Genomic DNA, 27,746 nt, shown 5'->3' on the forward strand with positions numbered 1-27,746 from the left:
TCTCATTTCGACTGCGGCAGAGGGGGAACGCTGGCGCGAGGGAATCCGTGGATCGGCTCGGGGCGTCGGGTCGTGCGTGCACACTCCCAAAACTATCGTCCGCGAAGGCACATTGAACGCTGTGCGCCGTGCCGTGTTCGTCCTCGTGTGTCGCCCTTGATCGCGAAACACCCTGGTTATTCCGTTTCCATGCGAGTCCGCCACCCTCGTCGCCGACGCTAGCCCTGGCTCCCACGAAGATGACGTCGTCCGAGCGGGTCCGGTCTCGCGACGCGGACGTCTGATCCCTAGCTCCGTACGACAAAAGTGCCCGGTGGAACACAGTGATAAAAGCGAGACTCAAAAAGTGGATCGGCTGGTATGACAGTGCAGTGACCTGCTGTTGTTTTTGGTTGTTCGTTTCGACCCTCGTTCGCCGCGTCTCGCACCTTCTTCGCGGTATCGTCCAGGACCTGGTGAGACGAGAGTCTCAACCACGGCTGCAAAATTGAGCTGGACTTGCACCAACGAGCCGCCGGCCACTTTATGAGGTGAGTCTTTCCATCTGGATGTCTGCTTTTTCGGGGGATACTTGTTGAATCCTCAGGGTGGGTTGTGGAGTTTGAATGTTTGAAGGTGGGAGGTTGCTGTTGGGAGTTGTTTCTGGCGAGAATTCCTGGCTGGTGAAATTGTGTTCAGTTTGGAGAGCTGGAATTTTGAATTTGGGCCAAAGTGGTAGTTTTATCCGAGGGTTAGGGAGGGGAGAAGTTAGCAATCGATTCGGCTGACAATGTTCTTTGATTATTTTGACAGTTACTGGTGTTAGCATATATATGTGAAGTGTATTTGAACGCCTATTAGAACGTTATAGTTTGGTCTACAAAATTCGGTTAATTTAGAAGGCAAACGTTTATGTGCTTTTACTTTTTGGCCTTTGATCGATTAATTCACCCATTCGATCATGAAGAGTAAATATAAGAAATCTTTATTAGTATTAAATACCTACTTTTCAACATCAGCGTAATCGTAGTTTCTAAGCCTGTAAGATTTTCAACCGATTTCCTTATCTTCGCCTTTCCACTGCTCCAAAATACGACATTGCGTAGAATATCAGCAGTTCAATCCTCGCTTGTGAGTGTAAACATGACGGTTAGGTATTTATCAACATCGTCGGTGACATCGTTGCTCCAAAATTCCTTCGTCGACGCTCAGAGAATCCACCGCACAGAATATTACGGCAAAATCAATTCGTAGTTATCTGGCTACCAAAAATTCCATTCTCCCCTGATATATTTAAAAAGAAACAACTTTTTTCAATGTTAACACGAATTTCCTCCCGCTTCTTCGCAAGTTTTGCTTCCCAAAACTGATGTTGCAACAACAATTTAAACCTGATACTACCCGCGTTCGTCATTATTTCCACCAAAGATGCTGCATTGATTTCGCCACCCCCAATTCCATTTGAAACGTAACGCGACTTATTCTCACGTTCCTGCCCGCTTGAGCCCCCCAAATCGCCGAGGACTATTCTCAAGGACCGTGGAGGAATCCTTCGAATCCCGTCGGCCGTAATGTCACGATAGAAATCCTCGAATGGAGAGCAATAAATTGCTGCGTGCAGGCTCGTGCGCCATTCGAGCCGAGGCCTAAACATTCAATTAGCACTTCCTAATCCCCCGTCGCTCGTTGTCAACAGCCATTACTTCCAGCATCTTCTCTTTCTCCACGGTGAACCACCCCCGAGCACCCTTGGGGTCTCTCGTAAGCAACCACGCTGGTGTTCCACCCTCCACCCACCCCCTCTCGTGCCCCACCATCGTCGCTAACCAACGTATCTATTAATCCAGGCTGAATGACACTCGAGGGTGGCCCGAGGGTGATTCTAACCCTACAAAATCGTAACTACCGCCCCCGGGGGTTAACTCCCTCAACCACTACAGGTTTTTTTTTCTTAATGAATGCTCAAGGAGAGATCCGCGTAATTGTATTAGTTCGAGAGGAGAAACGTAGACGGAGAACGAGAGAGCCGAGGTTCCGGGAAGGAAAGGAGGAGGATGAATGGCGAAAGAGGGAGAAACCCTAAACGAAGGGTGACATTTAGGGTTAAAAAGACGGAGGAGGAGGGCGAAAGAGTGAGAGGAGGGCAGGAACGTGGCGAGATTGGTTAATGGCTTTGATACGAGAAAAGGATAAGATTAATTTGCTTGTGAATCAAAGAGCAAACGAATAAGCAATTACCGGGACCGTGAGGAGTGGCTGCACGAGTGCCCTCGCTCGCTTCTTCTGCGTGTCGTTGGCGCACAATTAAAAAGCCACCCCTAGGCGGAGGAATGCGTGCGTTATGGAAATCAGCATGCGACCGCTTGAAATTTACTTTATCGCCAGGATTTCGCTGGCAGGAAATTGTCCGGGTAATTGAGGGGATCAAAATAATTGGGAGGTCAGGCTTCATCGTGAAGATAGTCTGAGATTACTTTAATTCCATGGTAGAATAGTGCTTTCATCGGGCGTTTAATTGACGTAGTACATGGAGATCTTATTGTGTAGAGAAGTTTATAGGGAATCCTTCAGATTGTTCTACCATAATTTCTACTTCTTTGAGACTATAACGTAAACGAACTTTGCACTTTGCAGAGTATTTCATTAACGTTTTACACATTTTATCAGATCTTTCCCCTTGACTGATTCTTGCTTGAACACGATTAATTTAGTAGCTACATTGCTCTCCACTCTTTAGTCTCTCAACAAACATTCAAGAACACGAACACTACGTTCCAACATCAAACTGTTCCAACTTCACACAGCCCCCGTAATCCCGCAAGCACTCCGCCAATCTAATCCCAGAAAACTACCCCCATCTCGAAAACGATCTCGACTACACCTGGCGAAGGATGTTCAGCGTCCACTAGCTCCCACGATTTACAGTTGGGAGGCTAAGTATCCCAGATAACGTCGTCGAGGTCGTAAATCAGAGGGCTGGACGGGTCCGTCTCCGACGGCATGCGCGGCTGCTACGTGAGACTCTCGGTGTGTCGAAACAATAGACCACTCGACGATGCCCTCGGGGTGTGTTCTCCTCGGGTCACTCGGACTCGAGGTCGTCGCGGGCTGTTTTCACGTGGGCGTGTCCCATTAACGTGCCCGCTGGGGTTACTAATTGGTGGCTGCGTTTAATTACAGAGCCGGCGGCAACATGTGCGACGGCTCCTTCACGGAGACCCTGCGCGGTATGCAGGGTATGTCGGGTACCTCGCCTCCTGGTGGCGCGGGTGTCGGCCCCATGGGGGTTGGCCTCGGCAGCCCTCTCGGCCCGACCTCGAAGAAGCCGCAGGTGGAGCACATTAAGAGGCCGATGAACGCGTTCATGGTCTGGTCCCGGCTCCAGCGACGGAAGATCGCGCAGGAGAACCCGAAGATGCACAACAGCGAGATCTCCAAGAGGCTCGGTGAGTCTTCCCTTTCAATTTGTACAGGTTGCCTAGTAAATCCAGGCACAACTAGAAGGCTGGTGTTTCCTCGTGGAAGGTGCATCTGTTTACTCTGTGCGCAGATAGTCTTTACCTGCTCCTTTACCACGAGGAATCGCCTCCTAATTGGATATGTAGCGAGCGTGAATCGAACTTTAAGTATACGAAAGTCGACTGCGACCATTTAAATATTGTCTTATTCCTTAACACGCTCAACTCTCAGCCTCTCCAACACAATTCGAATACAGTTTATAGGCATATCAAACAGTACCCTTACAAACAGCAGATGCTCGTTCGCCAGAAAGGTGGGCGAGAAAGAAACGCAGCGTTAATCGCGTTTGCAACGATCAAACGCGACGATGATCCCGTTTCGAACACGCGCACGGTCGTTTAATCTGAAATAGCAGCCTCCGCGAGGTTCCTCGTCGCGATTCATTCCCCTTTCAAAATTCCTGGCTTTGCGCCGCCGTCCGGCGGCTCGGCACACGCTCGAATTATTCGCTGCTCGCGGTGTACAGACAGGGTGTACCGAGGGAAAAAAGAAAGGGGGATAAAGACGAACGGGGACGAAGGTATTCCGGCCGGTATTTCCGTTAAATACCCGGGAATCGACAAAGCCCCGGTTCCCGCGGCTCGCCCCACGGAGCTTCTTCTTTATCCGTCATTTTCTTCCTCGCCACGGCTCTTCTACCCCCGTTTCCCGTTCCCCCGACGACGACGAATAAGGGAAGTGCCTGCTCCCTGGCAAAAATGATGCGCGCACGCTCGAGCCCACCTCCCTCCGCCGCGGGATTCCACCCCCCGCCTCGCGTGTTCCCTCTTTCCCTCCGCCATCCCCCCTTTCTCTTCTCCAGCTTGCACCCTTTGTCGAAGCGACACTTTTTCGTCGCTCTTTTACCGCCATATCCCTGGCGCTCGCGTATATTTCTGCTTCATATATACCTATAACCCCCAACCCCCGCTCGTCGCTGGCTTGTACGAGCATTTGCAAATTTCATCCTGCAACCCCGCTACACCCACCAACCCGCTTCCCTTCTTCGGCGACTCTCCTCCATCGCGACCGCTCCTTCCTCCAGCGCGTCCACCCTCCGCCACCCACACCCCCGTCGCCGAACGTCGACAAAAGGATCCGAGGAACCGATGTACTCTGCAGAGAGCACTCTCGACTCGTTCGCTGGAATCTCGCGTGGAATGCCGTGGTCCGCTTTCTTCCGTCACTCCTCTCGCGGTTTCCGGGGAGAAATGTTAACTCGCGAGAGGGTTCCGCGCCGACGCATGGGGCTGGAGACGCGAGAGGGTGTAGCTTATTGTAGTTTGGTGGAAATAGGGTGTTTGGTCGTGAGAGGTAGTTGTTGAGGATTGTACCTTCGTTGTTTGGTTATTTTCATTTCGTAGAAACTTGGTAGGGGAGATCGGGGCTGGTAGGCCAGTTTTTCAGTGTTTGATTTTTAATAAATTATGTGGACGAAATATCATTAAACCAGTTAGTATATTTGATAGGGCATACATTTAGCTACCTGATTAAGTTATTAAAGTTGACTCAATGTGACAACAATCAAGGTATTGTAATGTTTTTCTAATACCTTCCATGCTGATCAACCAGCCCCATGATCGAGGTTGATAGACTTACAGTATGGGGTAGGTTGACTATAGGTACAATCAGTTAAAAAAATGTGATTAGCAACTTATCTCAGTGGTAATACAATAACACAATGTCACAAGAGTTGTTTCATTATAAAATATTAATTATCTTTCCTTCATATTTTAATAATAAACTGAAGATTTTTTTAACTTAAACATTAATTATAATGTGTTTATAACATAGTGAAATTTAAACAGAAAATAAAAATCACTTTCTGAATAACAAAATAACAATCTTAATAACGTTATTAGTCAACCAGTCCCGGCCGATCATTTTGACTTCAATAATCTATATAACCTTCAATTATTTATGTATAAACAAAAATACTATGTCAATAGATCGTCTACTAAACAAACTTTAAAATAGTCCCTTAACATTTATTCTATTGTAACTATATAGAGCTTGAAAACATAAGGTGAATGTCCCAATTTCTGCTCATAAACATTTAACAGTAAAATTGGTGGCATTTGATACTCATATTAGTTCTTCGATTGACATTTGCATTTATTCTGTCGAATTGAAAAATTTATTTTTGTGGTTTTGGCCATAAGTTTACTATACGTGGTGGCTTATGGGGTTGTTCAGACCAACGCGAAAAGGTTTCTGCTGCGCCTGCCCATAAGCCGCCACGTATAGTAAACTGCCGCGTGTCCATCGCGGCAAAATGTTCGCTGACGCCGCGCATATTCGCGTTGGTTTGGGGGAGCCTTTAAATCGATTAACTTATTAAGAATCGCTAGCGATGAAATTACACGGGGCCCGGTAGCGAGACACGTGCTCCGCTCCATTATTATTCGCGCCGGCGACACGCGTAGGCGCTCAAATCCAAATGCTGCAGCGCGGTTGACCGAGCATTTAGTTGTCCGCGGTTTGCAACGGAGTGCAAACTTTTTAGTTGTCCGACTAACTAGTTGAATGCACGCGCGGTTCCGATCCAACTGAACAGTCGGCCGCCTGAAAGTTGACGGTGTTTGCCAAGCCTGAGCAAACGGACGGTCATGAGCTGGTCTGAAACGGCTTCTAAATGGTAATTTCAAGCTTTCTTGTTGGGCAGAAAATTCTGCTAGAGAATTTTGCGTCCACCAACATCCCTTTGGATATAAAGTAACGAATTTATCGCTCCTGAAAGCGACTTCTGCTGCAGAACGTTGTCTACAAAGTGTAGGGAAGTCTGGCCGGTCGGGATACAATTTAATTCTGAGTAGAACGCGTTGCCAGGATAGGAATTCCTCGCCTGTAGTTAGAAACGGACACAGCTTTCGTAGCAACCTAATATAACGTTATTGAAGACCAAATAAAATGAAGTTTACACTGTCCGACGATTCCAGACGCGAGCCTCTGGGACGTGCGTTTCTATATTTCGCCAACATTGCAGGTAGCTCTTTGGACTCGAAAAAGGACTCTAGCACTCACGCTTTTACATATGAAAATAATAAATGCACTCGCATCGCAACAGCTATGAACCTTCCATCGTCCAGAACGGATTCTTACCTGTCCAAGTCGAGCCACGCTATCTTCCAAGCCTAGAATCAATGCAACCAAACACCACCCATAATTGATATTGCAGTGAAGGCGTCAGTGCCTCGCCAGGTACTCTTCCTCGTCGACTCGATACGTCGCGCGAAACGCGCGTGCAATTCCGAGCGACTTCCTCTGACGTGGACGGTGCTGATGGAACGTCAGCGATAGCCGCGCATCCAATGCCAATTTTACGACGTCGATTAGCAGATGACCGTCCGCGTTTATCTTGCAGCCGGGTAGTCGGACACGTTTCACGATCCTCCCGAGCGAAAACTGTAACGGAACCGACATTGAGGGTGCATCTACGGAGGGTTTGCGTCGGGTAAGCGGTCCATTGGGAAATGGTCGAAGCTAATCTGGTTATTGGATGTTCCTGTAACCGACGCGTCCGTGCTCGAAAACTTCCTCGATCCTCTCGGCGCCCTTTCTCTACTCGCCGAGAGACTCTCGTTCCTTGGAGTAGATTCGACGAGTGGGAGGGGTTGTTCGGTCTCGTCTGTCGTATTTCCAGCGAGACGACTTAGGGGTGGCTGTTAATTGAATAAGAATCGATTGGGCTGCTTTTGCATGACGACTTGCACGCTGCTGGGCAATTTAGATTTATCCTTTGGTAAATGAATTTAGTTCTTCCCTTCGTTCTTGCTTCGCTCTGGGGGATGTTTAGACTGCACCGAATTAAGCGACGCTTAGAAAATGTGAAAACAAAAGCGAAATGCTTTCGACACCGTGCCCCTCGGTTTAACGAGATAAGCCAGAAAACGACGAATCAATTTGAAAGCTTGAGGAAGCTGGCTTGCACGCGCGAAGAAGAGAAATCGACGCGGCTCCGTTGGGGAGGGAAGCGCGCAGAAAACGCTCGGTACCACGGCCTCGAAGGGTTAAATAGGGTTGTCCTTCGCCTCGCGGGAGGATGAATATTCTCCCTCCCTCCCTTCCCCCCCGGCGTACTCTATTCGCTTCAACGTCGATGAGCGCGCAAAACCGACAAGTCGTTTCTTTAACGCACGCGAAAGAACCTCCGAGGACGAAGAGAGAGGCTACGGGAACCGGGCAGAAATACTTCATTACGATGAAAGCTTCACTCCAACCTTCTCAAGTCTCCTCCCATCCCTTTCTATCTCCTCCGCCCTCGCGATGCCTCTGCATCCCTGTTTCACCGTGTTTGTACACACCGCGCTTACCTACACGCCGCATCCACCACCTCCTCCTCTTTGTCGATTTTCTTTCTACCTCGCCCCCTACCCCATTTCTTCCTCTTTCTTCGCTCCGTCGACGTGCCCGCGCAGGCTTCTCTGTGTGCGTGCACGCGTCCTCTCGCTCTCTGTTTTGCATTGTAAGAGTGCGTGGCGTTACTCGTGCGTTTTTACCGGGCAACAATGCGCCCGGGTATTTTAGACGATGGGCGAGGAAAAGAGGAGAAGGACGGACACCAGCGCGTGAAGGGGAATTACGGCGCGATCGATGCTGGGTACGAAACGAGGCTGGATCGTCGCTTCGCGTCTGGCTGTCCTCGCGTTCAGCTCTGAGTAATTGAGTCCGGCAGACGGAATAACGTCGCGAGGATCGTTTCAGGAAGATCGTGGGGGTGCTTCGACACTTTCTTCTCCTACAGATGCGTTCGGTATATATCCATGAGTTATTCCATTAGAAAAATCCGTCGCGGTTAGACACCACTTAGAGCGCAGTCTCTCAGCTATGAAAACGAGTTCAATTTACATCTCCGTTCGCCTCGGTTTACATCTGTCCGCGTACTTCGCCAATTGTTCCCGTCGCGACTCCGCTCGGGAGCGCGGCAGCGCGAGACGCAGGGCTTCCCTTAACGGCTGGAAAATTGAATTGAATACCGCGAGCAACGACGAGGCACCAACAAAAGGGCCACGGGGCAGATTTTCGGGGGCTGGTCCCCCCGTAATCCCGAAGAAAGTGGACACACGATCGTGCCTAGGACACCGAGGGAATCTCGCGCAAGACTCGCGAAGAAAACAATTCGCGGAGGACCCCGACACTGCGCGATCCTATAGAATCGCGGGGAACAATGGCGTCGTCGCGACAAAGGAGGGAACACAAAACGCCTGCACACAGGTACACGCGCCGCCACTCTCTCCCGTTCCTACCCTTCCTCCCTCTGTCTCTCGTTCTCTGTCTCCGCGTGATTAAAAATGATCGTCCCCGTGCAAGCTTTAAGCTCCCGAGGCTGAAAGCTCCTCTCCTCCTGCGAGCTGGATCTCCACGCCTATCGTTGATTCGCGGCCGACTTGGCGCGGATCGTGCACCGTCGATGGGGAGATGTCTCTGCAAAGTGGCGCAGGAGTGTCCTTGGCGGAATATTCGTCGGTGTGAATTGCTTCTAATACGTATCAGGGTGTGACGCAACGTGCAATCGTTGGTTAGTAGTTTCTCTATGCTCACCGAGCGTGTAACACTTTTACCCTTCGGTTAAAGGTGCGTTATTTTATTGTTCGCGGGCTGTGATACTTTGCTCGGAAGGTAGGAATTCATTGTGGAACAGATCCCCATAAAAAACTTCACAAAAGTAAAAAAAATTACGCCAAGTACACGAAACCAAATAAATCACAAAAGAATAGAAGATAATAATAATTAGAATATAAGAAAAATATGTGAAATCAAAATGAGCTGCAAGTACGTAAAGGTGCTTTCCAACTGCGCTTAAGATGACACAATTACATATACACAGCTAAAATGCTGTGTTCATACATTCCATTATCGCGGACATTTTAATAATGCGAAGGTAAAATGTAACATCTAGACATTTGCCTAGATGTCCGCGGCCTGGAAGTCAAATACTTGGCGTGGCCAGGCAAGGTATTCTCAGATCATCAATACGCATACCTTCCCTCTCGCAGGCTTTCAAATAATTTGCCAATTTAAAACTCTGACAATATGAGTACATTTTCATTATATTGCGTTTTAAAATAATTCTAAGATCATTCATCGACACCGATACCTTTCCTCTCACAAGCTTTCAAATAATTTGTCAATTTAAAACTCTGCCAATATGAATACACTTTCATTATTTTGCGTTTTTAAATAATTCTTATTCATCTACTTCAAAATTTGAAGTAGATTGCATAGTGAAGATAGCGATTGACGAACGAAACGTCTGTTAGTTCCGTTTTGGCTGAAGGTGTGCGTGTAACGCGTATACGTATTATATTGACGAAAAAATTTCTTGGAGTAGACGAAGAAAAATCTTAAAATTTCCGATTTATCCATGAGACGATATTACGATATCTCTGTTATGCGCGGACCGATTTTATTGAAATTGGTCTTATTCGAAAGCTTATATGCGGTTTACATAAGAAAAATGCCTTTAAATTTAGGAAATATTGCAGGCGTGATGAGATATTAATGAAATAAGTTTAAGGTTAGGTTGGAATAGCCCGGCGACGAGTAAACATATACAGGGTGTCTTTTCTGTACTTTCTTTCCTGTACTTGGCGTCGAGACGCTACCGCGTCTCTGGATAAAAGAGTACAATTGCTTCCACGTGTGAAGGTTTCTCCTGTTTGTAAAAGCTTAATTAGGACGAGTCGATCAAAGAGTCTGTTAATCGTTACAAGGTAAACAGAAAATCGTGCTGTAGAACAGAAATTAGCTGCCACTTTGTCGCCAGACTGGTTCTTCGTTTTGGTATCGCTTTAAGCGGCAGGTTTTCTAATTTATGCGTCATCCACGCGTCAGAAATTTTGCACCGCGTAAATTAGCGCCCGGAGGAACGTTATCTCGATGACAGGTCCACGTGGTTCGCGTCGCTGGCGAGGAACAATACCCTGCTTATCGACCTTAACGATCTATTATTCGATATGAAAGATATGTTGGTTGTGTTAATGAGCTCCATGCACCGTAGATTAACAGGTTGCGGTATTATCCGCGTAACAGAGTAGTTTTCCTTGGTACACAAAGAATCTAATTCTAACGAGTTGTCTGGCTTCCGTTGGCAAATACGACATTACGACTAGGTGCGTGCTGCGCCAGGGAAAAATGCGAGCGCGGGGCCGCATTAAGTTGTCTGAATTCTCGTTTCAAACGGGAAATGATTACGAGCTCCTCCAATTTTAGAGGCACATCTATTTCAGATGACTGACAATATACAGTGGGACTTGGAATATCATTTCGCAGCTGCGGAGTTACACGAGAAGGCAGGGCGGCATTTAGTTTTTCAGCGGCACAGCACCGAGTATAATTTCGTTTCTCCTAGACGCGGCGATGCGTCTCCGCGCAGGCAGGAAGTTCAGGAAACGTTTTCCAATTTCCACGTTTCATTGTCGGGAACAGGCTGTGCTCCCAGGTAGAGTGGGTCTGCCGATCGATCGACAATGCAGCAACCGCTCCAGCGACACGCTTCGCTGTCGCTTGTTTTTTCGATTTTATAGAAAGACCTACCCCTGGAATAAAAAAAAAAAACTCCATTTAAAACCAGTGACTGTCCTTTTGCGAGTACTCCGATGCGAAATGCCTGATGTTTGCGTCATAAAGAAGAAGCTCGTTTCTCGGAAAGTTTTCTTCGAAGTACGATCCTCTTCTCAATCGCGTTTCTCCGCATTGTCGATTATATTCCAACCATCCCTTAGGACATTGTCCAGGTGCTATGTTTTGTCTAAGAATGATAGGTGCAACAAAATATTTATCAGACGAAAGTATCTACACCGACTAATTAACGATCTAAAACCCCCGAGGGGTGGTTCTTCCCCTCGGACTCGAAAGCCCAAACACGCGGGGACATTCAGTCAAGCAGACATTGGCGCGCGCGCACAGGACGCCCCATTCTTCCGGCAACGAAGACACGCGAGAGAAAGGGTGGAAGAAAATGCAGAGCGAAGGGACAAAACGAAGAAGCAGAGGAGAAAAAAAAACAGTGGCCCGGTAGTAGCGGCGGTAGTAGCCCAGTTTTCCCCTGGGTGACAATGAAGACGAGTAAAAAAAGGAGGGGCACGAAGGGGTGGAAAGGCAGCCAGCGGCTTGGTAGCGGCGGACTAATACCGGCTGCCTTCAGAAATAGTAATGCCGTGGCAATAGCTCGTCGGTGGTGTGGTAAAAGCCGCACTGGCAATGGCTCCTCCGTCGCCATGGCTGTCCTCTCCGCCTTCCGGTTCCTCTTTCCACGGCCTTCAGTTCTCTCCTTCGACCCCCGACCCCCCACCCCCGTCCCCCGTCCATTAATTAACAGGCTTTGTACTTTTAAACGATGTTAAATAAACGGCATTGTCCGCCAGCGAAAGGACTGAAAAGCAGGCGCCATTGTGCTTTAAGCTCGGTCCTCATCGTCGTCGTCGTCGTCGACGTCGGCGTCGACGTCCTCGTCGTGGTCGTGGCCCCCCTCCGAAAGCACGGAAAGAGAAGGAAGGAGTACTGGCCGAGAATACCTACCTACTAATACCGTCGGTGCTGGCAAGCCATTGTTCTAAACAAATACGCCGTCCCACCCCCGAGACCAACCCCCGTTCGCCCCGTCCTTCCACCCCGGCCCTTGTTCCTCCGTGCCACCTGCCTTTTAGACGGGAAAACGTGTATCGATTGGATAGGCTGTAATGTAAATAGCGGCGAAGGAAACCCCCCTTTTCGTTGGTTCGTTGCACGTGCGACCGGACGTCCTCGAGGATCGATCGACGCCCGCGCCACACTTGCTTCTTGGGATCCAGCAGGTCGGCGGTTGAAATAGTAGATTCGGCGGGCGAAGGAGGTTTGGCGGAGGAGTCATTCGTCGAGGGAGAGATGAAAGCGCGAGTAGTGGTTGCGGTCGATTAACCGATCGTTACTGATCCTTATTGTAGATCCGATGTACGCGAGCGAAGCTCGAAACGGGGTGCCCGTCTCTGTAGCAAACTGTACCCAGAATGCCTTGGAAAGGGATTAAGAATGGTCCAACACCAACCACTCGAGACTCGAATGTGTTATCAGCGCTCCGCATTGTCCCGGAAGACAAAAATCTCGGATTCCGTGTTTCCTCCTCTTTCTCCCTCTGCCTCCCGACGTTCCTGGAAGAGTTCATTGTGAAGCACCACGTGCCCGAATTGTTTAGCTCGCTCTACTCCTTTCTTCCCTTTCTCGGTGCGCTCCACTATACCAAGCAACTCTTTCCATTGTTGTTGCCTGCTGTCAGCAACAATAACGAGGAGAGTAAAAGATCCATCGGGCGAACGTGAATCCCATCCTCTCTCCGGGGCTCGTATCTGCTCCGGTGCGCCTCGAATTTCCGCTAGTGTATCTCCTCCTCTGTATCGAGAACTTTCATCCCCCTTGAGCGATTCCTCTCGCTTCTGTGTCCTCTGGAACGCGCTCGTTCTTGATATTACTCTGCCCCCGCCTCTCGCGATTTTTCCTTCCTTTGGATCCACCTTGATTTAATTCTAACCCTAAGTGGAAGAGCTTCGGCGGTCCAAAATTTTGTCCAATCCTGCAACTTCGGAGAAGTGATCCCATTTACGAGGTAACACCGCGCCAGCGTTACACAACCCCAATCAGCACCAAAGATCTAACGTTTCTGTCGCTAATCAAACGTATCAAATATCATCCAATCGAAGCTACGTACAGTTTCCTGCACCCCGAGGTACACGGTATCAAAGATCGACGCCGAAAGACGGCCGGCGTCTCGACGTCGGCAGGCATTGTTCCACCGTGAGGTTTGGTGCAACCTCTGCGCCCTTTGTTTCGTCCCTGGAACCGCGAAGAACGGACTTCACGCGGCCTCAGCGTCAGCTTCGTCGTCGTCGTCGTTCCGCAGTGGCGTCGTTTTAAACCGAGCTCCGTTTCCAGGATGCCAGCGCCTCGCTCTTTGTGTCCGCACAGCCGCAGCCAGCAGCCCAACAAGTGGTAATTAATTCTCCGGGGAAACAATCGACCTGCTACCGCTGAAGGAACAACCACGCCAAAGAGGAGAGGGAGAAGGGTGCGGGACGCGGAAGCGTTTTGCCGCGAAAACATTGGTTGTTTCGCGCAAACGACTCCCTTTTCTGCGCCGCGTCCTCCCTTCGAGGCAACCCGCTCGCTCGTAAAACAGTTTAAACGTGAAATTCTGTTGTTCGAAACGTGGCCTGGCATGCTGTGCCGACGCTCCTACGTCTCCGCTTTGTTCCGGGCAAGTTTCGGTACAGCTCAGGTAGTTTCTCCGTGCACGGGCTCCCGAATTTAAATGAAATCGCGGTAGAATGGCAGATTCGAATAGTGTTCAGCAAGGGGGCGCTGGATTGCTGGCTATTCCACGGTGTTTTATTAAGCGCTGTTTCATATCACAGCCCTAGTTAGGAGGATATTTACAATTCGTCGAACGCGCAGTTGACAAGTGTTAATCTTTGGGCCCTGCAGGCTCGTCGAGGCAAATGTAACAGGTTTCTTTACGCATCGGTGTATGTATCTACTTCTCCAGAAAAATTCTACGCGTTAGAAGTTTCTTGAATAACTGACTGGAGATGTACAACTTCAGAATATACCTACTGCTCCTGGATAATCTAAGAAGTTTGCGGTGAGAGATGTAATATATTCTCGCTGACTCCAAAAGCTACGCGCTCCATTTGACTATCTGTACATTTCATTCCAGTTCTACTTGATGTTATTCCACAAAAAAAAGACTGCTTTTGCCTTGTAGGATTCTTTTCAGACACGATCCTGCAAGAGCTACGAAACGTTAACCGAGAATTCATAACCAGATTCTTGTGTGCTTTGCGATTACAGTCGATTCGTAATCGCGACTTTTTTCAAGTAACCGCGATCGCTGCGAGGAGGAAACAATCGTATCTACCGAGTGATACGGAGATCGTGCCGGGAGTTTCACGAAGGAGAATAAAAACGCAATTTTCCGCGCGGACGATCGCGGACAAGGCGGATTTAAATGAGGCGCGATTACGGCTCGTCGATAATTCAGCCATAACGGCTGGTTCTGCCGGCGGTGGCACACAACACGGCCGTTTTCACCGTGTAAACACAGCGTTCGAATGCCTTTTATACTCATTGATCGAACGCGTTATCCAAGTGCCTATCGTTCGTTTGCAAACTGCTTTATACGGGCCGCAAACGCGCGGTTCAAAGAGCCCACCCGGTTGCGACGCGTCGCTCTTCTTGCGTCGAGCGACTGTAAAAGTCGTTTCTACCGGGTTTGTTGATGATCGATCGCTATGCTGGCCATCCAACAGTCATTCCGCAGTCGAGAATACATAAAAAATGCACAGCAAAGTTTTTCCGAAATTCTATTTCGTTTGGGTAAATTCACGCTATTACGCATACGAAAATTTTATTCAAGCAGAAAGATTGCTTCCTCGACGTGCTATATTCGATTCATCCATTGAATGCTTCCACAGTCCTCGGTAGTTTTAGTCTTGTAAAAAAAAATTGGAGTGATTCAGCGGAACCAAGACACTCGAGCACTCGAACTCGTTAATTCGTCGATTCTAACTAACGAAACGACTCATTGTTCCAGGCGCTGAATGGAAACTCCTGACGGAGGACGAGAAACGGCCGTTCATCGATCAGGCGAAGAGGTTACGGGCGCAGCACATGAAGGAACACCCCGATTACAAGTACAGGCCTAGAAGAAAGCCGAAAACGTTGCGGAAGGAAGGCTACCCCTACAGCATTCCGTACCCTAGCGTGCCTATGGATGCGCTCCGAGCAGGTGAGGCAACCTTCTCACCCACTAAAATTAGTAGAATGCAGTAGCGGTCCACTAGAATCTAAAATTTATTAAAATAGTGAAAACCGAATCATAACATGCATGGGGTAGATTCTTTTAGCAGCACCCCTGAGTGACCACTTGATTTTCTTCGTTATTCCAACGCTTTCTTTTGAGTTTCCCACGTTCCCCAAAAACATTCCACTTCTCCCATGCGAGCACACACTTGAAAGTTCAATTCTACCTGGAACTTCTCAAGACCACGGTAACCAGAGGTTCTTAAGTCCCGTTTAATTGTTTCTCCCGCGACGGTTCGCCCGCCGCCGCGATACCGGGGAGACAATACGATTATGGTACGAAAAGACAAGGGTGGAATCGATCCCTGCGGATCCAAAGGGACTGCCACGGAGAGAAGGTGTGTGTTGCGCGAGTTGCGGCCGAGCACAATGGGGAAAGAACAGTTCGTCTGGTATGGCTTTGATATTCTTATCTTTTCGGCTCGCGTTTCAGCCGCATTGTTGCCTGGCGATGCCCCCGGGAATCCGTGGTCGGAAGTCTTATAATGGCGATTTCTTCGAGGTCCGCCCGACTCTCGTTTCCTCTGCCATTTTCTCCAGCGTCTCGTTAATGGTTCGCGCGTCGCCCGCTGCGCGTCAAAGGCCCGCGTTCCACCGCCGTATTTTCCCCGTTTTCGTCATCCAGTTATCGCCACCAGTGCCCGATGCACTTGGACAAACAGTCGGCCGACGAGCACCTGCGTTTCGACCGCGCTGCATTCATCAATGTCGTCGCGTTTGGTCAGCTCCGCCGACAGGCGTCTGTCTGTTCATGACCATCCTCCACTACTTCGCGATCAAGAGGCTAGCCGCATAGCCGTCTGACGAGCGTCTCGCATTTCATCCACCGCGCATTCTGCAGCAAAATTTTCTGCGCTCCAAGGGACACGAAAGAGCCAAGTCGTGTAGCTTATTTAATTGCCCGTTTAGAGATCGATCGTCTAGGAGCAACTGTAACCACAACTACAGAAGGATTACTGTTTGGTTGTAATTCCAGAAAGCTTTAGAAAGGATCGAGGAAACCCGTAACTTGCACGGATATTCTTCGGAACCGGGTATCCGTCGTTCATTCACGCTCCCTCCACTATGGTACCCGGTGCCATAACAGGACAAAATTATTAATTCCCGCAATGGCAACGGCCCGATTAAAGCTAGAATTTATCACGCCGCCCACGCGACACCGCGAAACTCCCCGATCGGTGATCGGTAATCCTCGATTTATCGGTCGTATTCTACGTCCTCCCGTCTTACCTTTTTACTCCCTCCTTTATTTCCTCTCTATTTCGTGCTCTTTCTACTTCCGAGCGACGCGGTTTGTCTCGCGAGTTCGCTTCGGACTGGCGGCAAGAAATTTGCGCGTTATGGTTAGCACGTTTAATACGTGACGCTGCGGAGCACCTTAGAAATTGCTACAAATACGCAGGTTCGGTTTCTTAAGTTCCGCAGATCCTGTGGACGTTTTGTCGTCGTTCGAAATATCTTGCTAGCCGGTGCGCACGGCGACTCACGCGGGCGAGAAAGGTGCCACGTGAACTCTGAGATCGCGATAAGGGAATCAGCTACCGATTCTACTCCCTTTTCTCTCTCTCCCACCCTCTTCTGCTACATAAACCCTTTTTTCTCCTTCTCCGCTGGCTGACCAGGTTGGCCAGCACGTCCTCGCACGGTGGCACGCGCATAAGACAAGTGCGTGGGTGGCTGGGATAAATTATCGGCTTAGGCTGGAATTTCTGACCGCGGTTTCCGCTCGCGCAGATAGCGAGCCGCGAGCTTAAGGACGTAAGTTAAGGGGGAACGCCGATTCTACTTTCGGCCCCGTTTTCTACTTACATCCTTCCTTATTCGTATTAAACAGTGTTGCTGCCTCGAGACACATTTCTGTCCAGTTATTCCAAAGGTTGCAAACGTGGACTTTGCAGACACTTCTACGTATGTACGCTTGTGAAACTGTTCCCCACATCCCTTCTTCGCTTGATACCACTTTTCTGCATAATAGTATTTCACTACTATTCCATACTCTTGTGTATCTTGCAGCAGTTGTCCTTATATTAAAGTAATATCTATCGAATCTGCAACATGCTGGGGGGAGGTGTCGTTACTATCGACCAAGCTACATTATTGGGCGAAGGCAGAGAAAGTATGCAGATGGAATTCTCGTGCTTTTCACGACAGTGCTCGTGCAAACTCTTCAAATCTCTCCTCCGATCGCCCCCAAACGTGTCCCTCGTTTTTTTCCCTCAACCATGGATTTATAACCCGCCCGCGGGCGGTCACGTGCTTCCGTCGAGTGCGCCCCGGGCGCAATCGCGCGAGAGCTTGTGCGTAATAGCGCGGGGGCTAAGACAATTCGATAAATAATGAGCAAGCGACATGTTTATGCTCTCGCGTGCATACACCCAATGAATCGTCGACACGAAGCGCTGCCCTTCCGCGCCCAAGGGAATTATTCGACGATATATCTCGAGCCCTTCGGGGCTCGATACCGAGGTCGAGACACCGGCTGGCGCGATGCCTTCTTGACCCGTGTTTTTTGAGAAAATAAAAACAAAAAAAACGCAGAACTCATCGCGTGACTACCCGATTCTTTCAATCGTAATCCCGCATGGCTGCGCTTCTCTGGCTACACCTTACGTGCAGTTTCTCTGGTACAGATGTCGAAGTCCACGGAAAAGCGAAAGGCGAGCAATTTTAAGCGATTCGCGCTGACACGCAGCGAAACCAATCACCCGGAATCTCGATAAATTCGTCGGATCCGAAATATTCCGGTCGCGGCATCGATTTCGCGCCAACTATTTGTTGCCCCGCGACAGCTAAATGGAAATTTCGTGCATCGAATATTCGTCCGCCGCCCGTTACGCCCTTGGACACCCCTCCTCCGTGCCCATTTCGCGCGATTGTTCCGCCGCTCGGCTCCGTTTTTCTTTGACTCGCCCGCGCCGGAGAAATTCAGAATTACGTAATCCAGTACGAGGCGGGAAACAATGAAGACAATGGAGAGGCCGGAACGTCAAACAAATCTGTGCAAACCGAAGGGGCAAGGGGTCCGTGCGCCGGGCGCGCGCGATTCATCGAACATCTGTTCCCGTGATTCCGCGGGGAGACTTTACGACGAACGGTGATAAGGGACGAGGCGATCGAATCCGACAGATGCCGATTTTGTAATTAAAACGCGCCTGACTCCGATTGACACTGACGATTCCGCGAAAGGGGAGTCGGTCGATTGCCCCCGATAAGGGGCGCTTCCGCGATCAGTGACGTAATATTACGTTTTTCACTTTGTTAAAGTTGAAGCATCGACTCTGTCGGTACACATTCGACTGTTTGAAAATTGAAAGTTGCTATCACGCGACAGCCATGCTCCTTTAAGCGGGGATTCTATTGTAACAGCCCCAAAAGTAACTGATATTTAAGAATTTTTTTCATAAAAACTGTTGGTCATATTGGATTAAACTTTTTGGGTATATAAGGAGGCATCTTTAAACTTGCAGAAAATATTTTTTTTATGTCGATCCTTCTTATTATTTATTAATTATTGTGGAATCTTGTCCACCTCTTCGACGATGTAACTCCTGTTGGCGGGGTGTGTAGCACCTGTCACAGTCATCTGATTGCAAAAAAAAATAAATAAAAGTTTCTTAAAGTTAGGTAGTTTACGCTGGGGTTGGTCCACTTTAAACAAAAGAAATGAAAAATTGAAAGAAATACTACAGCACTAGTTTTAAAAAAAAAATTATAAATTTTGGGGGCTGTTACACCAGAATCCTCCCTTAATGGGAAAGCTGACTGAAGTTGACTGCAACTGTTATCGGCGTTTTAGGTTATTTAAATTATCTTATTTTATTTCTTAATTTCCATTTATAATAATAATAATAATAATAGTAATAACAATAATAATAATAATAATAATCATAATAATAATTCGTCTTTATTCACCACAAAATTACATAGATATTTAAGTGACAAATGGGCGAGACTCAGCATAACTGCTGTTTTGCAACCTAACCCCAAAACATTATCCGGCAGATATAAAGCTAGCGAGACAACAACAGAAAAGTGAGAGAGAGAACCGAAAGACAAGGGAAGTTACGGATAGTGAACGAGAATAAAAGAGCGGGCAGAAAAGCAGGGATATAGAACAGAGAACGAATTTCCAAAGGGAGAGAGTTATAATAAAGCAGGATAGATATAATAAACAGCATTTCTATAATAAGTGCATGTATCTATAATTATTATTGTTATTATTATTAGCTATTATTAATTACGTAGATACAAAAAATAAATTTGCATCTGGTGAAACCTGGTAAAAGAAGCAAAAGATATTAAAAGTCAACTTTGGCTTAAAAAAATTTAAAACATTTTACAATATTTTATAATTTCCTTCTGATGTCATTTTAATTTTTAAATCAACAGTCAGCGAAGTTACGTGCGGCGCCCTCTGCTTCCCCATTCGCTGCCTTATCTTTTTACCCTTTTCCGTAGCGGCGATGGGTGTCCAATTATCGGGAGTATTGTGCCAGGCTCTTAACAGGGAACAGTAACACAGGTATAAGTGAAAGCTTCCTGCGCGAATAGTAAGAATACCACGGGATAGAAGGAATTCAGCTCCTTTCGAATAGCGAGAAGAAAAAAAAAGAACGTGAACACTCCGCTGCTAATTCCATAGAGCGAAGGCCGCAGGACGTGCCGGTTACAAAATCGCGATTAATAATCGGATGCGCGTGAATTCCTCGTTGCCGGTCATAAATCTCGCCGCCAATCATCCACGGCCTTCTTCCGTGGACCGGCCAGCGACGTTTCTTCGTCACCCTGCAGATCCACGACGCGCCGACAATGGCCGGCTCCGTAGCTATAGGCATTCTTTCGCCGCGTTTCCGTCGTTCGACGACGATGATCGATAAGCCGGCGCTTTCTTACGCGCGGGGCCCCCCTCCAACGATATTAATCTCGACGAAAACGCTCGTTTGTTCGGTTAATCATTGGCATTGTCGATCGTCGGCAGGCTGAAATCGAAGATGACGGAACGATCGGTTCCGCCGATTGCGGCATTGTCCGCCACCGGCGCGGCACGTTTACGGAAAACCGGCCGCCTTTGTCTCGCGCTCGATGCGCGCATTTTCAGCCCCGTGGTGGGTGGCTTTTAGGAGATTCTCCCAGGCCAAAGACTGGGATTCTGCGAATAATTTAAATATCTTAAAAGGTGACTCGCTGCTAACTCGTTGGAGTGATAAGCTGATAGTTGCAGTAACTTTAACAGGTTTCACTTGAATGAACACTTTATTTCCCCAGTCCAAGTTTCCACCACCGAGTTTTCTCATAACCCTTTAAATACTCTGTTGCAGGGATGGCTGGGAGCATGGGACAGGCTGGAATGGGTTCGTACTACGGTCCCGCGGCAGCTTACGGCTCACTTTCCGCGGCGAGCATGGCCGCAGCCGCGGCCGCGGCTGCACAGCAGTCTGCTGCGGCGATGTCCGCAGGTCTCGCGGCACCTGCTCAGGTGAGTCGACGTTTTTTTATCAACAAACGCTAGTTTCCCCCGGCGGGAACCATTTGCAATATTCCCGACGCTTCATCCTCGCAAACCCCGCAGCCTCGCTCGCCCGGAACGCGTCCAGCGCGCGTGCGAAAGGCCGCTGGCTATCTCGAAATCGGTCGCGTCACGATTTCCATATCAATCACGATCACTGTTCGCGACACGAGGCGAAACGAAAGTTGGACGCCGCGTGCGGCTCGCGTTTTCTTCCTTGAACGAGTGCCAGCGATGCTCGATGGTACAGTGGAACAGCGGTTCCAGGAGATCGCGACAAAGCGGGCGGAGTCGCGCGGAATTCTAATTACGCATTGTTAAGCGAACGCCGCGTTAGAAGTTCGCGCTGTGCTCGGATTCGGGCCACGTTGCGTTTCCCTGCAGAGGCACGTTCGTCTTGCACAATCGGTGGCTTACCGGTGCCGTTGCGTCGTGGAAAATGGGAAAGCCGCGTGGTACTTCCGTTGACGAACACCATTCGACGCGCTCTTCTTTCCAAACACAGCACGTAGAAATGCGAGTCAGTTTCTTAAGTCCCGAAGACTGTTGCATGCCATTACGTTACACCAGACTTCTGAATAAATTTCACTTCTTGGCGACAGCTGGCTCTCACGAATATTCCTAGAATTTTGTAAATAGAGAGGCAGCAGTTTCACGGTTGGAACTTTTCGTTGGCCGATGCGAACGACTCCGCGGGGATCGAAAGAGAAAATCGCGTACGGGACGACAATGCGCGGTTCAATTAGGAAAGGGAGTCGATCCACCGAGAAGGGTGAGCATCGACGACTGCGATTTGTCGGGGACGAAAAATGCGTGAGACACGGTCGCTGGGACGAGCGTTATCGAGATGGCGGAGGAAAAGAGCCACCCACGCGGTTATTTCTTTCGTGTCCCTATTCAGCGGAATTTGACATCGAGAGACCCGATCGGGGGAATCTCGAGATTTATCGCTGTATTCACGCGTCTCTTCGGGATCGCCTCTCCCCGAAGAGCAAAGTGTTATTAACCCCTCTTTCGAACGCGAATCCTCTGGTTTGTCCGAGAATAAATGTCGCGCAGATTCACGGTCGACGATACTTCCAACTTAATTTAGAATTTTCCAAGGGGAAACCACGATGAAAGCAGAATCTCAATTCACTGTGAATCAGAGAAGCGTGACTAACAACAAGTAAGTATAATAAGTCAGTGTCACCGAAATCAGGCAAAGAGGACGCCCGCATCTCCGATTACCCCCAAGAGCAACACAAATCCCCAAACATCCCCAGAAAATCATCCACGCGGAAACTCTCCAAACAGACTCAAGGGTGGCTCGGCTCGCTCGTCGATCGCCGTTCGATCGTGCGCCTCCTCTGCGCTCCGAAACGCTCGCTAGATCGTCCGTGGGGTCCAGGATGCTGGGCGAGGGGGCGCGGCGGCTCGGGAGGTGGGTTAGGGGAGAAAAAAAGGGGAGATAGATCGCTGATGAGAAGCAGCAGGAGCAGCGGCGAGAGGTGGATATAGGAAAGAGGAGAAAGAAGAGGAGGACGATGCGGAGGACGCGAGAGCGTAGGTACGTTTCATTCGTTGTCGCAACAAAGGGGCCCCCGGGTGGCTTCGCAAACAGAAACCGGAGACCGTGGTCTGTGTATGAATTTCCGCAGCTGGGTACGGGAGACAAACAGATAGCTAGTTATTTCTGCATTCAACGGCTGAATGGCCGACGCGTCTGGAACGACGCACCGACGCGATACAGCCGCGACTATTATTGGCGAGCCCAGCGAGCACGAGCGAAGAATTCCAACGCGGTGCTGTTATCATCGTCCCTTGGGACGAAACCGGCATCGTCATCGCCGTCGCGGGACCGTCGTTGCCTGGCTGTCCATTTAAGACGGGAGGATCCATGGCGACTCGAACGACGAAGAAGGGACTCGGCGGTAGAGCTCGGTTCTTCAGGATCAAGTTGACGCAAGACACTGCTCCGAGTCTCCGAGCAGACTCGTTGGAAACCCCCGGAAAAACTGGCTAGAATAATTGCAGCTCGCACCAAAGCGTCCTGCACCTCGACGGATAAACTCCGCGACCACCCAAGTGGAACAGTGGTGACTGTATAAAAAACGCCAGTTGCGTTCTTCTTCGTCGTGGTCTAGCCCTCGCCTAGCAAGACTTAATTATCCTGCACCACCACGGTGTCGCCGTTCAAGCGTACAATAACGCGCGTCGTGCCGTTTCTCCTCTGTTTTCATTCACAAAAGCGCCTATTCTCCGCGCTGCCATGTGTCGTCAGAGGCGAAGGGACGAGCAGAGAGGAGCGAGCGAAACGCGCGGAATGTCTTTCGCTACGGGCAGACTTTATTCTCGAAATGGCTTCTCCCCGTTCTCCGGCCAGGAAGCTTGGCCGGGGAAAGAAACTCGACCGGGGGTCATTGTTGCACCGGCTCGTCGATATTTCACCTACATCGCGTCCTTACGAATTCGCTATGGAGTCACGTCGTCACGGAAGGTCCGGACGATTGAAACGCGGATTTTGTTCTTGGAATTTATGCGCGCCCTGACCACCCTCTCGCGCAGCTTCGAGCAACTTCCTCGGGGGAGTAATCTCCCTTGCTGGTACTTTGAAAGTTTGCTGGGTGAGCTCCTGCTCGCTGGGAACCTTGTAACGATTCCGATGCTGACTGAGCCGCGTTGCGTAACCTCTCGGCTCACTTTGCTCTCGCTGACGAATGGAGATTGGACAGATGCTGTGGGCAGAAATAGTCACGTTTCCAAACGGTATTTGGTGAGACCTCGAGTCCTCGGTGTGGCTAGCTACTGTCCCCGGGTCACAGAAAACACGGATATGGGTGGAAGAATGGGACGACTCCTCGGGGACAGATATCTCTGAAGACACGTTGCGCGTGAACGACGGCAACTGTTGACGAGGTTGAAAGAAACGGGCTCGCACGGGGATATATGTCGAGGACACCGCGAGCCTTGACCGCTAAACCGAACGGCTAATAACACCTGGACATCTGTAATTCTATAAATAGCCCGGAACCTCGTGTTCCCATCGGCGGACAAAGGGCGGTGGAATGCAGGGGAACACTTAATTTCCGGATCCATCGCGGCGAGGTGTCCGATTCGCGGGGCCTCGCAGGCGGATTTTGAGGCGAGAGGAACCGAGCGGTAATCAATTGGACGTAGCCGGGAGGAGAGACGAGCGAGGCGGCTAAGACTGGATGTAAATCATCCGGACAAAGCCGCTTAACGATCCGACAAAGGGTCCCGCGCTCGTCCACGAATTATAGAATCGGGAATACGCGCTCCTCCCGCAGGGCCCTTTCTCGCCTTTTTAAGTACCGTCGCGGCTGCACGCGGGCGGGGAGACCGTCCACCTCGGGGCTCGCGGCGATTTTAGGCGGGACAACGTCACGAAATTTATAGCCATTGGCAGCTTTGTCCTCCCGGATAGAACAAATCTTCGAGAGGGGCCCAGAAAGTGGCCGTCGCGGATCCGCCGATTTCGCGATTTGCGAGCCGAACCGAGTCGAATGTTACCCCTTTTGGTGTCCTTCCTTTGTGGGACGCTCGGGTAGCTTCTTTTTTCCCCAACACGAATGAACCTGACCCATACGAATATCGTATGGATTTATTATAATTGATTGGCGGACGGGTTACGGTGACAGAGGTTCCATTAGCTCGAAAGGGGGAGCGGGATACGAAGCGGGACGGGGAGAAGGTGAATGCTTAGAATGGTACCGTTCGTCTTGGATAAATTTAGATTCCGTTCTTCCATTCAGTCGCGCATAATTACCTTGTATTCAGTGCAACCGGAGTTCGCGGAAGGCGGGAGTCTTTTCCTATTTTGCGAAGTTGCTCTAACCGCCGCACAGTGGTCGAAAATGACACAGTCGGCGTCAAAATTTAATTCCCACGCCAAATCGAAAGGAAAATCAACGACCCTTGGTGTACTGGGGTATTAGGTATCGCTGATTACGAATCCGTTGCAGGTTTTTTGAAAAAGAAGATGGCGGATCCAATGTGGCCGCTCAAAGTTGACAAAAACTGGAAAAATACGAATCCTATTAACGAAACACGTTGTTTATTCTAAACCTACAGCTATAAATATATATTTTATGAATCCATAAATGTGCATCACGCTCTATAGAATGATATTCTACTGAATAGTTGTTAAAAAATTATTGTTAACAATAAAAAAAACATTATTTACTAATTTTATCATTTCCGCGACAAATACTGCAAATACGTGATTAATCTAACCATGAAACAGTTATCGGAGACGAAAATAAAGATTATTGACATAAAAAAATGTTAGTATAATTGTTTATTAATAATTTGTTTAAACAATTTTTTAACAAAGTGACTGAAATCCATTTCATACAATCAAATTGATCATATTTTGCTGTAACATTAATATAAACAATTAATAAGCATAAAAATTAAGAGGCGCGTCCTTGCAAGCGACTCTAGTCAACTCCTCCGTTCCTCTTCGATGTTGCAGGTGGTGAGCTCGATGGACGCGATGAAGTACTCGATGGAGGCCGACAAGTACCGCGCGGCGTACATGCCGCCGAGCACCCTGGCGATGAGCATGTACTCGGACCCCAAGTACCTCGACTCCAGTCCGAAGTCGTACCTGGACCGGAGTTACCTGGACTCGGCGAAGGCGTACTTCGAGCAGTCGAAGCTCTACATGGACCAGAAGCCCTCTATAGCCGACTACAACCGACCCAGCTACGAGCACAAGCTCTACGAGGAGTCCAGCCCGGGCAGCGTGGTCGGTGGCGGCGGTTCGACGAGGTCGCCAGCGGCGGAGTCGCCAGACATGAGCAAACAGCACGAGAGGACCGAGCAGGGTTCGTCCAGCGCCAGCTCCACGTCCACGTCCTCGGCTGCTAGCCCCGGGGCGAGTCTACCCGCCTACTACCCTGGCCCCGTTCAAAGTAGCGGCCTGCTGGGACCACAGATGGGCCAGTACAGCGGCTACCAAACCGCCCCGGCACCTGGCAACGAGTCCTTCCGACGACCCTTGACTGTCATCTTCTGACCCGATCGAACGTAGCTCTGATCCATCTTCGAGGAGCAGTTGCCCTGAGTCCAGTCCGAAAGTGCGACGTTCCGGCGGTGTTTGGGTATGAAACGTGTCCACGTCGTCGAAGACCTGCAGGCTGTATTCAACGAAAGCAGCCGGGCTTCGCGGCAGCAAGGAAGCTGTTAGTGCGGCATGTTCATGAAAACGACGAGGCTTTAGGGAGGATTCCTTGTTCTTGTTTGCGGACACCAGGGAAGTTTTATTGTGGTTGGGACGGTAGTTGTTGAATATGGAATAAAGTTACAACAGTGGAATAGCCAGCAAATGGTAGTTTGAGGATAAATGTTTGACTGGAACTGACAGGTAGTCTCAAGCCCTGATACAAGTCTGCTCTTTCCAAGATTCACTAGATCCGAGCGTTGGTACAGTGTGATTAAAGAAAGTGTCGCTAGATAGCCTCCCGCTGTAGATCGTGAACAAGAGTTGAAGAATCTCCGTGACACCTTGAGAATCGAACCCATCGAGGAACACCCGAAAGAACGAGCACCTCGTCACTGGGCCCAGCAGCGATGGAACGCGTTCACCCCCGTTGCGGGGTGAGACCAGGGCCAGCAACGGTGCAGATCGTTGAGAGTAACAACGAAATCGGAACGCTTCAGTTCTACCCCATCCCCGGGCGCCCAGGCGCCTGACTTTTATTTATCACATAGGTTTCGCCCGTCCAGGCGGAATTATACAGATTTGTACATAGTCCCCGTGTACATAGCGTAGCAAGGATTGTTATCGCGCACGACGCTCGAAAACGGTGTTCCTTCAGCCCCGTTCCGTTTCTTCCCTCTTAACCCGAGGACGCGAAGAAGCACCCCACACGCCCGACCCGTTTCGACTCAGTGGCACAGGACACTCTCTACTTCGACTCCTGCTTCGACCAGTCGAAAGCACAAGTAAGACACCGGTCCCTTACCCGTAGTCTTAGAAACTAAGTCCCTGGTGATACGTTCTCGAACGTACTCGCAGGTTGGTAGAGAATTCTCGCGCGACAGACGCCCCGAACAGGAGAACGCATGTCTCGCGCGCTCGTTCGAACCGTAATTGCTGTACATAGATATTATCACTGGTTCGTCGGAAGAGCATGTCGCGTCCCTGTCCTCTCGGTTTCTTCTTTTCGAAGGACATCGAAGACGATCGTTCGATTCTTCGATCGATCTTCGGCCTTCGGGTACGAACCTTTATTCCCCGTTTCGGTTCAGTCGAGCATACGACTTTCCCTCCGACTAGCTATTTATTGTCGAATAATTCCACGAACTTTTCGTTTCACAAGCTGGCGAGGAACCACCGAGGGCCTGGAATGCCCGAGTGTTTGTTAAACCGGCGATTGCTGCGAATCGCCCAAAAACAGGATACGTGCTTGTAAAATATTATTTCCCTGTAGCCCGTCGCTTGTTTCTTCATCTTCTTCGTTTCTGTTTCTTCCCGCCACGAAAGTACCAAGTACTTGTTACCCCACGAGTTGATTCTCATGGTTTCGTTTTCGTGTACGCGTGTCGTTCCCTTGAACGACTCCTCCCAGCCATGCGAGAAAGAGAGCTTTTACAGACGTTTCGCGAAAGTGTGTGCGCATGAGAGAGAGAGAGAGAGAGAGAGAGAGGGAGAGAGAGAGAGAGCGAGAGAGAGAGAGAGAGAGAGAGAAGAAATGTTGGAAGTGTTTTAACAGAAGGATCAGGTGAGCTTTGGCGAAACGTCCACGTCTCGCTGTAACGACGTGTGTCAACCCTTCTATTTGTATCGTTACGATAAAGTCTTAAACTGTACCGATTATTCGAGTAATTACACTTAAAGCGGCAGAAGTAACCTATAAATATTGTACTGTAAGTGAGAAAGCAAAATAAACGTTAAGTATTATCCTACGAAAGTTGGCTCGAA

At 49.3% G+C, this 27,746-nt stretch overlaps 1 protein-coding gene across 1 annotated transcript; it reads left to right on the forward strand.

Annotated features, from left to right (window-relative positions):
* The first annotated feature begins 39 nt into the window (after positions 1-39).
* Positions 40-27,746, forward strand: LOC143369678 (uncharacterized). The gene is made up of 5 exons (XM_076813911.1): positions 40-530; positions 3,160-3,425; positions 15,041-15,235; positions 20,628-20,785; positions 25,293-27,746. The coding sequence occupies exons 1-5, from the start codon at positions 526-528 to the stop codon at positions 25,836-25,838; spliced, it is 1,170 nt and encodes a 389-aa protein (XP_076670026.1). The 5' UTR covers positions 40-525; the 3' UTR covers positions 25,839-27,746.

Source organism: Andrena cerasifolii, chromosome 6 (genome assembly GCF_050908995.1).
Source record: "Andrena cerasifolii isolate SP2316 chromosome 6, iyAndCera1_principal, whole genome shotgun sequence".
NCBI lineage: Eukaryota > Metazoa > Arthropoda > Insecta > Hymenoptera > Andrenidae > Andrena > Andrena cerasifolii.

Coding starts and splice junctions, on each gene's coding strand:
- LOC143369678 (XM_076813911.1), top strand. Junction 3,426..15,040: donor CGAGATCTCCAAGAGGCTCG/GTGAGTCTTCCC, acceptor TCATTGTTCCAG/GCGCTGAATGGAAACTCCTG. Junction 15,236..20,627: donor TATGGATGCGCTCCGAGCAG/GTGAGGCAACCT, acceptor ACTCTGTTGCAG/GGATGGCTGGGAGCATGGGA.